This window comes from Phycodurus eques, chromosome 19 (genome assembly GCF_024500275.1).
Source record: "Phycodurus eques isolate BA_2022a chromosome 19, UOR_Pequ_1.1, whole genome shotgun sequence".
Lineage (NCBI taxonomy): Eukaryota > Metazoa > Chordata > Actinopteri > Syngnathiformes > Syngnathidae > Phycodurus > Phycodurus eques.
This window is the reverse complement of record NC_084543.1, coordinates 8,161,581-8,175,116: the sequence shown is the minus strand read 5'-3', so window position 1 is coordinate 8,175,116 and position 13,536 is coordinate 8,161,581. Positions and strand designations below refer to the sequence as shown.

Below are 13,536 nucleotides of genomic sequence, written 5' to 3'. Positions count from 1 at the left end.
AAAGGGCTGAAATTATTCTCTTGCTAGTATGTAGTGCGCATGAGTGTTAGTTACAGTACAGTACAGTCTTCTACTGTTTCTCGAAACCAGATCTCAACTGCTAATAAACTCCCTGGGACAGTTGTACCACACTAATGAGGGACTCTGTCTAAAAAGTGACCTTCATTTTCCCTTAACAGTGCCAGTGTCTTTCTCAAATGACCCCCATGCGTGGAAAGTGTCATTACACATTGAAAGTACCACTTAGTTTCCTTGAAGAAGAAAGGACGAGGAGAGATAGAGTACGATATACAGCTCTGGCCCTAAGAAAATATATAGGCTCAGGGTTTATATCCAAAGGGTCAATCATGATGTGAGGCAACCATTTGAATGACTATTTCACGAATATTAATTGGAATAAAAGCATAAGGGCCTCTTTTCAAAATCCATCTGTATTGTACCTCAAAGTTCAATTTCTAGACACTGCTGTTTCCATGACAACAGAGCCAACAGCGAGGTCACAGGTAACCCCCGTTATTAATACTCCCACAAAGCCGAGCTGCTCAAGCTGAGTCCGTCTGCTTTAAGCGTGCCTCCTTGGTCCCCACGCAGGTACCGGCCGTTCGTGCTCCGGATGGCGAGGCGGCCGCGCTCTAGGAGCTCCACGCTGAAATCCTCGGGGGCTTCACCATCCGAGCACACCAGACCGGCACTATTGACGTACCAGAAGCGACCGTTCACACCTGAGGGGTAAAATGCACCACATCACATATCCTCAGCTATACACTTAACAACGGTCCTATATGCGTATTTGTGTGCTCTTTTTGTAAGCACTGCCCTAAGATGGCACCAAAGCCCTGGCTAATAGGAAAGTCGCAATTGGTGTCAAAGAAGTATTGTTGAAGAGTTACATCTAAACTAAGGGCCATATTCTCCCGTGTGCCTAAGTCAGAAAAAGGTGCAGTTACACACTTTTCTGGCTGCCTGCTTTCGCATTGTCGTCCACGCAAATATGTCTTTTACGCACCCTCATGCCAGGTACACACTGGGTGGAGCAAGGCTCAAATGTGGGCATTCCCTGTCAAATCTGGACCTGCGCGTGCACATTCTCCCATGGACTTAAGCACTTTTCCTGTTCAGCACTCCAAGAGGATGGAGTAAACACAGCGCCCCGTGAAGGTGAAACATCATATTGCGCGTTTTGATTCAGTTAACTGCCCGGTGACAGTTGACTCGTGCTGACAGTGCGGGACACACCTGGCCCATAACACTGCCCTACGCTCGACGACGCTCACGACTGCCCAACGGGCGTAATGTGTCCCTACCACTTAAAGCCGATGGCTGAACAGCGACACATTATATCATATTAACTGGCGAAAGCCATGCACGTAAAAAAAAAAAAAAAAAAAAACTCAAACGGGAGTATATGGCTCTAAGATATTTGGATGTCAGGAAGGAGCTCAGTTTACCCTCAGTTGTTAGTGGAAGTTACAAATCTGCAGATCATCTGTAAGCCATTTATTTTTAAGGGTAATGCTGTAAACTGAGTTTGCAATTACACTGTATTAAAGATTACTCTATTATTATACTATTAATATAGGCAATTATAAGCCTTCTGGGTGTGTCAATTAACCCACATTTTGTTTTTTTTGCTATTCACGGCTTGGTCCCTATCCCCCGTTAACTGGGGTTTCACTGTAAATCCATAGGCACGAATATGGAACTTGTTGGCAGGCAAAGTCAAGTTCTTCCACCTCAACTCATTCAACCAGTCACGGAACAGAAAACGTCCTTTTCCAAACTCTTGGAAAAGACGGACTTGCATGGAAAACATTTTTGGTATAATGAAGTGTAAATATTTCCCCTCACTCAACTAAAACCACATTTCCAAAAAGCAGCAAAGTGGAACAGTAAACATGGTTCGGCCTTCCGTTTCCACTGTGGGAAGTGTTAGCATGAGCACGTTGTGACATCTTCATATCGCAACACAGTGTAATCTAACAATACAATAAATAGAAGAGAGGATATATGTTTTGCTTCTTCAATTCAAATCCTGTTGTTGGACATTCTTCTCTCTCGCAATTCTCTGTCAACTACAAATCGACTTGAAAATTACTTTGCTGGACTATGTGGGTTAAATGTAACAATCATTTATTTTGTAGATGCAATTTTATGTGACTTGAAAATACAAATAACTAATTGTATTCTTCCATATTGATATTATGGCAATAAGGTCTACCATAGAAATGCCTCATAGCAAAAAAAACAACAACAAAAAACAATTGAAAATGGTGCCATGTGACTGGCCGGTGAACAGGACAGGGTGTACTCGGCCTCTTGCCCAAAATTAGCTGGGAGAGGCTCCAACTCACCTGTTGTGGTACCATATACCCAAGTATATACCCAACTCATGGTACCGTATACCCAAGTATATACCCAACTCATTAGCAAAGGTGGACTGTCCGGTTTGGTGCTTGAATTTAGGCATCTGTCACTTAGTAGTCCTTCACAGTGAAGTATGATAATGAGTGAGTCTTGTTTGAGCGGCTGTGTTATGCGCTGACCTTTAATATGATAGGCGCCGTTACTGAATTGCAGGCTGAAAATGTCGTAAACAGATCTGCTGGCGTCCAGAGTGTTGGAGTTCTTGTGGTGGCAGACGAAACCATTCTCCCCTCGTAGAATTAACATGGGCCGGTTGATCAGTTTCAGACTGAGTTGTTCGTCCGCCCCTGACAAAAGACGACAGCGACTTTTACACAGAGAAGTATATCTGAGTCCAGAAGTAGGTGGAAATTTGGTCCCAAAAAAAAAATCTCACCTATGGAATCACTGACAGCCAATAATTGTCCATTCTTCTTGGTGCAGATGTATTTTCCATTGTTTGCTTTTAATGCCAATTTGTGACCAAGCCACTCCATTGCAAACATGGTGTTTGCTGAACTGGCCATAAAATGCAAAAGATTGTTTACATCGGCTTAATGCATTATTATACTCATAACACAAACAAGATAATAAGCTGAACGCTCCCACTGATTTGAGCCAATAACGTAATACTGACATATAGTCTTGACATTTAAGACAGCTGAGCAGGAACGAGAGCATCACTCACAGTTGTGAGGCTGTCCTCTGGATGCCTCCGTGGGCCACCAGGGCCCAGTAGTTCCCTTGCATGGTGCGAAAAGTACACTTCCTGCTCTCCTTGTCCATCTCCAACTGAAACGTCTCCATGTCCGTCTCATCCTCCTGGTTGGCGGCGAGGCTTACTCCTGGGACGGGAAGAGCAAAGTGCCATCACAGATACCGTACTATTTAGTAATCAGATCAGAGAAATCTATCCCTTGTTGCTGCTCCTAATTTTACTCAGCAGTAATGAAGTTCGCATACTTTTTTCTACTGTAGAGTACAGTACTCAAGTAGATTTATGAGCTACTGTATGTGCTGTATGTGTCTAATGAGATGCAGTATAAGAGCTGTATGATTCTGCTTTAGCAGAGATGATAATGCTTACTTTTAATGGACACTGTTTTGTTTTGAGAACAACTGACTGACAACAACACTTCTGTGAAACACTGCAAGTGTGACTATTACCATTGATCCTGTCATACTCTTATGCAGGTGTAATTCATTTTATTTTCCACTAACGTCTTTCCTTTTTCAGTGGGTAATTGTTGGTTTTATCATCTTCGTTTGTGGACGGGTAACACGGTTATTTGTCACATGGCCACTAGACAGACAGATTGTGGAGGCCTAAACCCCTAATTAGATGCATAACACAAGATCCCCAATGAATATTCTAAATCCCTTAACAACGGCCTGCTTATCTCTCTCTTCTTTCTGGTCATCCTTCTCTAATAATCTCCTCCTCCTCCTCACCCCTGACCCCCCCGAGCCCCCACCTTCGCCCCCGTAACCCCACCTTTGGGGCCTGCCTATCTGCCCTTTTTCACAGCTGGGTTCGGATATAATCAGCTTTCGAGTGCTGCCCGTCCAGCCCCTCAATCCGCTCAATAAAAGAATAAAGCAAAAAACAGGAACAGCAGAGGATTTCTAGGTCCACACTTAGCAGGATGTGCAGATAATTGGCAACGCCACTCAAGTCTCAAGAAGCGAATGATCAAATGGAGGCAGAGCAAGCTGCAAAAACGAAAATGCATTTACATTAATAAGCTATCTCAGAAGCAAAGCGGACTCTTTTGCAGCCTGAAATGCTATATTAAGTATCAATGTATTACATGTTTTCAGAATAGACATTTGTTCAATGCCCGAAGAAAGTGTGTGGTTGCTATTTGACAAATATTGGCCATGCACATTTACTAGTTGAAAGATGTGTATGTTTGTATTTTTAAACGTTGTGGCATTTTTCTTTCCCTGCACAAAAAAAAAAAAGGTCTGCAAGACATGATTAACATAACATACAGTGGTGCCTTGAGATATGAGTTTAATACAGTCTGTGACCATGCTCGTAACTCAGGACACTCTTATCTGACGTCGTCTTTCCTCATTGAAATGAATGGAAATGCTACTAACCCATTCTGTTTTTTGTTTTTTTTTAATGCGGAGTATAGTTATTAATCAATTGCTCTTCTGTTAGATGTTAGTTAGAAGGCACATCATTAACGTGTATTCACCTTTGGTGATAGTTTTCTTTGGCGGTGTTCCGAAAGATTTTTTTTCTTATGTAAAATATACTATATACAATAAAGGTTGGGAAACCCTGCACTTTATAGCCACCATCACCAAGTTTACAAATGCTATATGGATGCAAATATAGAATAATCTAATGTGCCATGCTATCGCTACCCCATTTGAAAGCGCTTATTATTTCAGCAGATTCTATTTGTTTTCTTATTTTCGCAGCAGCTTCTTATTGCAATTGCATACAAAAGAGAGAAAAGCGAGAGCATGACGACACGTGACAAAGATGTCATGGTCGCTGGGCTACCTGGACACATTAACGTACATCTTATTAACTAGTGGGGGTCGCACGCAGGCGTGACTCATCATTGATATTAAGTCTGTTTGAAGCAGACATGGCCGCCCCTCTACTGTGCCGCCATGCCTGAGGGTGCTCCCATATAGTCTCTTCCATCCTGAGTCAATGTCATGCTTTGTCTATCTGTTCCATGTGTCCATTTCACACTAATTCAACCAAGAAATGATCCTCTGTCAGGGCTCAGCTGGACTTCGCAGCCGCTATGCCGTAGACAGGAGAAGGACGGAGGAGGAAACGGAGAACAGCGGAGAAAAAGATTGGATACACTGAAATCTACGGAACCAATCTGAAGATATCAATACCTCTGCTGATGGCCATCACAAGACTTGGTCAAGCATACAGAATAAGGCCTTGTCATCACAGCCGTGATCAGGGTTCAAGTACGTAAGCTACGTTTCGTTCCTTACATACTCGCACTCAGATGGGATCTTTGCATGCGCTTCAGTTTGGGATGCGACCCCAGAACCGGCTCCAATTTCGGGCGTTCTTCTACCTGCAGTCTGAAAGTGGAGCAGGCCCAACTAATCCATCAGCCATGGATGGACCTGACATCTATTATTAATGGCAAGCTGATGCCACTATCCTCCTGCCTCTTTTTCCTTCTTTCTCTCAATCTGTTATCTTCTCTACTGCACTTTCTGTTGCTTTTTATGTTGCTCTTTTTCCACTTTCTTTTTTTTTTTTTTTTTTTACTTTGAGAGGAGAGATAAAAGCACAGGGATGCACATATTGATGAGAGGGCAATATCATTCGAAAGTGCGTAAATGGCGAGAGAGTCTTCTGCCAAACCAAGATCTCGGACTGTAACAGTATTTGATGCGTCATCGTAATCTTGTGATATCATGCAACTGGGATGACAAGTGATTGGATCATTGGCACATTATTGCTTTTCGGGCCATCATACGATCACACAAGTTGAATATTTCTGAATCAATGAACTGTTTGGAACTAATCTTACTTCTATTTTATATTATAGAATATTTATCCATCCTATATTTTTATTATAATGTTGAGCTGGCCAGATAGATACTTTATTGCTGTGAGAAAATTCAGTCATCTTTCCAAAAAGTAATAAACAGTTCATGAAAGAATATTTACAGAGACAAAATATTTAAAATGTGTAAAAGAAGGAAGTTATCGGACTAATTATCCACAGGGTAAGTAGAAGTTTCTTAGCATAGTACAAGTAAAAATGTGGTCAATACAACTAAGTCAAAGTTCTGGGTTCTCGAATCTCGGTTCTGGTCTTCCTCTGAGGAGTTTTTATGTTCTCTGGTACTTCGGCTCCCCCGCACTTTCCAAAAGCCTGCACCTTTGGTTCATTGAAAACTCCAAATTGTCCGTAGGCGTGAATGTGAGTGTGAATGATTGTCTATACATACAGCCGCACTTCGATTTGCCAGTGATCCAACTTACGATTTTTTTCGCGATATGAGCTGTTGCTCGGCCGATTTATTTCTTTATTTATTTTTGGCTTCACTTTGTGAGCAAAAGCATCTGAACACAAATGATGTAGCAACACATGTAAACAGACATTAGAGCAACACTCACAGGTATATATTCTTTATCCTCTGCGAAAAATGACTATTACTACTGCAGCTTACTGAGCAGTTGTGACAACTTCTTCATGTATATCTATGTCTGTATTTTACTGCCCACTGGTGACCGAGGCGTGCACAAACTGTTGAATTCTTTAGATTCTATTTCATTGTGTTATTAATTTATGTTCTTTTTAAGTGCAATAACGTAGTCTTATTTTTCTAGTTAGAAAAGATGTTTAAAAAATCTTGACGTTTTATGCAGGCTGCAACGGATTAATGAAATTTACATTCACTTCAATGGGCAAAGATATTTGAGATTTGACTGTTTTGAGTTCCGAGCGCGGTCACCGAACAAATTAAACTCATAAGCCAAGGTACCATTGTGTGTACCCTGCGATTGGCAGGTGACCAGTCCAGGATGTACCCCGCCACTCGCTCAAAGTCAGCTGGGATAGGCTCCATCTCACCCGTGACCCTGAAGCAGTAGAAAATGGATGTTTGGATGGAATAATCATCTTTTTCAAACACAACGCCATTCGTGTGAAAGCAAAAAAAAAAAAAGAATAAATAACAAATTACTGCCTTTACTAATGATCTACCTTAGTAACATCCGAGCCTCTTTTATCACTGGATCTGCTTACTCCATTGGCAACGAGAAGGAGCACAAAGCGAGCTCAGGTGACTGCGGTTCTTACGACCTTTGAGAATCCCCCAACAACACGTCTACTCCCTTCTCCACTTTCCATTTCACCTCCAGCTCCTTTCCTCATCATGTTGGGCCGCAAATGTACATGTCCCTGCTTCACTCAGCCAACTCGACAATTCCTTGTTCAATTGACAGTCAAAGGGCTTGTTGCACACAAGTACGCTGCAATGCTACATATGTCCACATTTTGGCGGTGCTGTGTTTTCACCAAACATACAGTTTGGAATCACAGCCAAAAAGTTCCACCTTGGTTTCGTTAGACCATGACACATTTTCCCACGTGCGTTTGGGAGATTTTGTTATAGCACAAAAACCTGGCATTTGAGCATGGGTGTGTAGACTTTTTACATCCACTGTAAACAACTGCATTATGTCAATAAACGTATTACGATGGCAACAGTTTGAGTCGACCCTGTATTTGAACTGTATTTCTACTTCCTTTATTTCCTATGTGGCCAGCGTTGCGGAATTGACTACATTCCACTTCAGAGGTTTCACTGTATTGTTATATTAATACCACTCTGGGCTAAGTGGAAGCATTTGTTTGTAAGGCAGAGTTTGGAAAACTTGTGCTTGAGGGGCACATTTGATTTATAAATGGGTGGATGGACATTTGTAGATGAGGTTAAAATAAAAAGTAATAGGTCACATATTTTGGCTAATTTAGACCTCGATAGAGTGACTCTCTAACATGGACTTAGTATAAAAGTGTCAATTTCATTTAAAAAAAAAACACGTTGGTTTGTCATACGAGTGTCCAGAAAAGGCCCCTCTAACAGCTACTTTTGTTTGACCTCGTTTTGTATCGGCTTTGTCCATATTTGGCTGAGACCGCCCCCTTTCCTCTGATTGGTTGCCTCCGTGCAGAAGACCCATTTGTGAGAGCACACGTGTTTCTTATGTTGGCAGCGCTGGCTCGGGAGCGGAAAGGGAAGGCGGAGATCTTCGCTAGTGACATCGATAAGCTTGAGAAATTTGAATGACCTGTTTCAGGCCTCTCGGCAGAAAAGCATCTGGAACTCAAGAATGCATGGATGATTTTAATTCACATTTCATGTTTGCTGAGGCACCATAGAGCTAATACTACATCCCAAATACTCGAAAAAGTGGGTTTGGCAAACCTTTAAAAATGAGTATGTAAAATTATTAAATAATAAATGAATACATGAAATAAATATGTATATTTTTACAAATTTATTACATTTATTTTATGAATTCAGGTAGTACATTATTTCAATAAAATTATTTTTTTAAATTATTTTAATTAAAATTTGATAAAAGATAAATGAATTAACCCGTTTTAGTTAAAAAAAAGAAAAGAAAAGACAAAAAAAGACAAAATGAATGCAACAAATATTACATGACTCTTCATAGTGTGAATGCTCAGTGGGCCGGATTAAAAAAATTGAGCAGGCCGTACGTGGTGCCCTGAGCAGCACCACCATTCTTTGCCCAACCCTGCTCTAATAATATACAGTATTTAAGTTATTCCTTTCTTTTGCGTCCTATCCAGCTCTCCGATTGTTGTTGACCCCTTTTTAGTGTTTCCCTGATTTTCCGCAGCATTGTTACAGAGTCAGCGGTCTCTGGGTTAGATAAGGTGACTCAAGAGGGGAAGTAGCTTTTGACCAGGGGGAGCTTGTGTTTCTGAAAGCAGACTCTCTCTTTACCTTCCAGGAACAGGGGAATAACTTCATCAATAATTCAACACACTTCACCTCAACACTTGCCACAGTGGGATATTATGATAGTGTGTGTGGGCGTGTGTGATGGTGAAAGATTACGCTTTTGGTTGTGCAAAACAAGCGGAAGGAGGAAGAGAGGAAAATGTACTGTAGGCATGATGCAAGTATGGAAATTTACAATTAATGTGCACAGAGCTGCAGCGTGCTCTCTTGCCGTTTGCAGTACCCTCCCTTCAACCAATCAATTTAACGCGCTCCCAGTCATTTGGTTTCTGTCGGCAGCTCCCACTGCTAACCAGCAACAATGAGCAGGGGCCAGATTGGGTTTCAGCGAGCTGGGATGGTGTAACGAGAGCCTGCAGACAAGAATCTGCAGCCAGTGACCGAGCATGCTGGCAGTATGCTAATCCGTCCCCAATCAGACCAGCACACGCCTTTCAACCATCAGCAACTGAACACTTTGCAACCACTTGTAGCGCACTTCTACTTCTTTGTAAAATGACCCTCGCAATTGCAATCTTGTGAGTTTTGCGCACGCATCAAAGAAATGTGGCCTTGTTTCGGACAAGAAGGTACTTTGAAGCTGATGTGAGCAGCTGTAATCCATCAACGTTGCGGTGCGATGCCATGTCCGCGTGCTGATCAAATAACCCGCTTCAACTGCCCTGTGACAAGACCAAAGCATAAATACATAATGCAATATCAACACAATTCTGCTGCGCGCAATATAGGTTAAAAGCAGCTGTTTCAGTAAGCCCAGTAGGAAAACGCAGAGTGTTAACAGCATTAGGTAGCAAAGCCAGCACGGAAATCAATAGAGTATTTTTTTTTTTTTTTTATATGATTGATTATGTGGTAAAGGACTTGGAAAACAATGTTGCGCTTTGACACCTTGGAACAACACAGACGGACATCCGATTACTGTCAAACTCTGTCAAGTGCTGTACTGTATTGAAGTATCCCATGTATATCACAATTTTTGTGCTCTGTCTGAAAAGCCGCAAGATCCAACAAGAATGGCACCAAAGCCCTAACAAAATAAGAATGTCGTACAGTGGGTCCCATGAATTTGAAGTGATCCATCTTAACTGAAAGACAAACTTTGTATGTTGGGAGGAGCTACGTTTAGCCTGGGTTGCTCCGGAAAGTGTTCACCAGGTGTATGTTTGATATCAAATAATTTACCTTTAAGGGCAATGTTGTAAGATGAGTTTGAAATGATATTAAACTGTTTTGGGATAATAGATAGCGACGTAGTTACGGATTAAACTATTAATATTGGCAGAAATGTTTTCGGGGGGTGTCAATTATATTTTTTGTTGCTATTTGCAGCAGGGCGTTGTCCCTATCACCTGTGAATAGCTGTCCTGTAATAGGAAATATTTATTTCCTGATTGATGCACAATAAATCTTTGTTGAATGTCTGAATATGACTAACAGAAAAATATTAATGGACTCGACTAAACATATTGTTTATGTGATATTATCTAAAGAAACTATTTTAGATAAAGCTCTTAGATGATCTGAGGATACCTAATAGGCCAGTGCAGAATTTGACCTCTGATAGTAACACACTATTGTCAACCTTTGTCATTTCTAATCATCCATCCGTTCATTTTCAATAGCTCTTGCCCAATAGTTGCTGCTCAGCTGACTTGTGCAATTCTGTTTCAGACTTTTGGAGAACAGCCAAACTACAGCATGTGTAGTTATTTCGTTTTACCTACCTTGCCTCATGGAGACGTATTTCCCATTGGCTGCCATAAGAACCACCTGTGGCTGGCTCTCCTCCAGGTCAAACAGTTCATCTTTGCCCGGCTTCGAGCAGCGGCCGGACCTCAAGGTGCCAGCGGGGCCCATGGGAGACAGGTACTTCCCCTCACAGTCTTTGAAAGCTAACTTTCCACACTTGAGCTCCAGCGTGTATGTTGTGGTCTTGTCGCTTTGCTTCACAAGCTTCCCATCATTGCTGAGAAAGCGACTGTCACAGGTCTTCAGGCAGTACTTCCCGTTGTGGTAGACGAGAGTAAGGATTGAGGCCACCCCCCAGGGAATGTTCATATCCACAGAGATCTCGCCGTCCTCCACCGAGAGATGGGCGTAGCGCTTGCGGGCCACCGACAACAGGTTGGCCTGAGGGTGCAGAGCCAGGTGCACTGACCACAGCTCGGCATCGGTGACGCCCTGGGCGAAGCAGGACAGGTAGTCCCTAGAGCCGCCAAAGAAGCGGAGGTGCTGCTCGGACTGAAGAGCCCAGCGACCGTCCGACTGGGCCACGATGAGGAAGCGGCAGTCTGAGTGGCGGCCGTCGGTCTCGCAGGTCACCTTGCCGTCCTTGTCGGAGGCCAGGTAGCGTCTGAGGTGGCTGCGTAGGTACACCACACGAGAGTCCTGAGTGTCCTGCTCAAGAGTCCAGATCTGCTTCTTCTTCATACTTGGAGCTGATGCATTGACCTGACAGACAGAGACAGCATACAGTTTTAGGGCGACGTGGCCAAAATCGACTGAACTGTCGCGCAGTGGGCGGGATTCAGCAGCTAGTTTTTGAGAGTCCGACCATCCGCGACGGGTTGTGTTGTGGCAATCTGCTTCTTCCTTGACAAGTGCGCCATGTTTTTATGGTTTAATGAAAAGAAAAAAAAAAAAAGAAAAATACAGTACCATCTACTGTATGTGGAACCACAAAACTGATACAGGGTCGCAGTTTTTCCATTGCAGCGCATCCGTAGATGTGCGGTCCTCAATCACTTGGTGCGTGGCGAAGAGTTGCCAACTGTATTGTTTTTCTATGGTCCACTTCGGTCGCGTTCACTTGGTTGACGGGCACTAGTGTAGTTATAGTTGCAAGAAAAAGATGACTGATATTGACTGGGTTCTCTTCATAGCGCTCTGGTGAATAAAGATAATTCAGTTTAAAAAAAAAATGGTTTGCTTGGTGTCAAGGGACGAGTTGTGAAAGTATCACATTAGTTATCATCAAGTAAACACTGCTTTAAAGATTGTCAGCTTCCTACAGATTGCTGAGATGTGCTGCTGCGTGGTGCAGGGGCAGAGATACGGGGTCCTAGTGGGATACAGGGCCACAGCCCACCCCAAAATTCTGAAAAATCAAACTAATTGCTTCATCACCTTTAACTGTGATGTAGCAGTTTTTCGCAAGAACTAATACATAGATACGTCGCTGTATATATGACTAGACTAACTAATATATATGACTATAATATAATAAAAGCAATATATAATGGCTTGTGGATTGGTTTTAGTGTGTTTAAAACAATTTGAAGTCTACAATTTGAAAATCTAATCGAAAATCAAGTTGAATAAGTTTTCCTTTGAATCCTTGGCTTTTTCTACATGCGGCCCACGGAGGAAAAATTATGGATACCTCTGGCCTAGGGGTTCACATACTTTTTCAACCTTGCACTATGCCATTCACATGCTGTGTCCAATAATAATATTATAAGAAATCATATGCTGTAATTATGCGGTACTAGTTTATGAAGAATTTATGCAGAAATCTGAGTCATTTCAAACGGTTCACCTACTTTTTGTTTCAACTGCATATACCCCAGAAGTAGGGCATAATTGAAACGTGCTGTACATCCATCCATTTTCTGATCCGCTTCTCCTCACTAGGGTCGCGGGCGTGCTGGAGCCTATCCCAGCTGTCATCGGGCAGGAGGCGGGGTACACCCTGAACTGGTTGCCAGCCAATCGCAGGGCACATACATACAAACAACCATTCGCACTGACATGCACGCCTAGGGGCAATTTAGAGTCTCCAATTCATGCATGTTTTTGGGATGTGGGAGGAAACCGGAGTGCCCGGAGAAAACCCACGCAGGCACGGGGAGAACATGCAAACTCCACACGGGCGGGACCGGGGATTGAACCACGCTCCTCAGAACTGCGAGGCTGACGCTCTAACCGGTCGTCCACCGTGTTGAAAAGTGCTGGTTGTATATCTTTTTTTTGTGTTAATACCTTGAAGCCAAACATCTCAGCAGTGAGGTAGCGACCTTCGTGGTTGATCAGACCAAACTGAAGTGTCAAGGGGTGATTCCCGTCGGAAGGCATCTTGACCTATAAAAAAACCAAAAAGAAAGATGGACGACATATACGGTAGGGAATGGATACCAGTATCGGTATCGATACCAGTACCGTACATCTGTGCAGTACTCGGTACTCGTAAAAATGCTGATACTACGCACCGATACTTTGAACAACTACGACAACACTTTCAGATGGCTGCAAATTACGCCGTCTTTAAATTGGATGACGAACTCTGCTCAGGTGGCGACAAAGGCGGCTGGCTGGCGAGCGGCGAGTTTTGTTGCCCCTTCGCCTCGTCACAACGGCGTGACGTGTAGCGACGCGGCACATCAAGAAAAGATTTCAGCACAATTGCAAGGCGTGATGGCATTATCAAGTATCGGTACTCACTAATTATTGGCGAGTGTCCAAATCTGAAAAATGTCGCATCGGTGCATCTCTGCTATATGTAGACTTTAAAAACGCCCAATTATGCCTTTAATGTAAATGCTTGGGACAAAAGTACCTTTCTGCTAAGTAACACCTTTCTGGCACGACTTTTTACAAGATTTGTGTATATATTTTTTTGTCCACTTC

At 42.7% G+C, this 13,536-nt stretch overlaps 1 protein-coding gene across 2 annotated transcripts; it reads right to left on the bottom strand.

Moving 5' to 3' along the window:
* Positions 1 to 516: 516 nt before the first annotated feature.
* On the bottom strand, positions 517 to 12,984 carry fscn2b (fascin actin-bundling protein 2b, retinal). 2 transcript variants are annotated; one of them, XM_061706421.1, is made up of 6 exons: positions 12,892 to 12,984; positions 10,635 to 11,361; positions 3,092 to 3,248; positions 2,801 to 2,922; positions 2,539 to 2,711; positions 517 to 726 (listed from the first exon to the last, which is right to left on the bottom strand). In XM_061706421.1, the coding sequence occupies exons 1-6, from the start codon at positions 12,982 to 12,984 to the stop codon at positions 517 to 519; spliced, it is 1,482 nt and encodes a 493-aa protein (XP_061562405.1). The 2 variants fall into 2 exon arrangements, with proteins under 2 accessions (XP_061562405.1, XP_061562406.1); XM_061706422.1 differs by having other exon boundaries at positions 517 to 722; positions 2,544 to 2,711.
* Between the last annotated feature and the right edge of the window lie 552 nt (positions 12,985 to 13,536).

What these genes read in the sequence shown, in the direction of transcription:
- fscn2b (XM_061706421.1), bottom strand. Translation starts at nt 12,984, where the DNA reads ATGCCTTCCGACGGGAATCACCCCTTGACACTTCAGTTTGGTCTGATC. An exon ending in CTGAGATGTTTGGCTTCAAG is followed by an intron (nt 11,362 to 12,891) that starts GTATTAACACAA and finishes TCTGTCTGTCAG; the next exon opens with GTCAATGCATCAGCTCCAAG. An exon ending in CCTATCATATTAAAGGTCAG is followed by an intron (nt 727 to 2,538) that starts CGCATAACACAG and finishes GCATTTTACCCC; the next exon opens with TCAGGTGTGAACGGTCGCTT.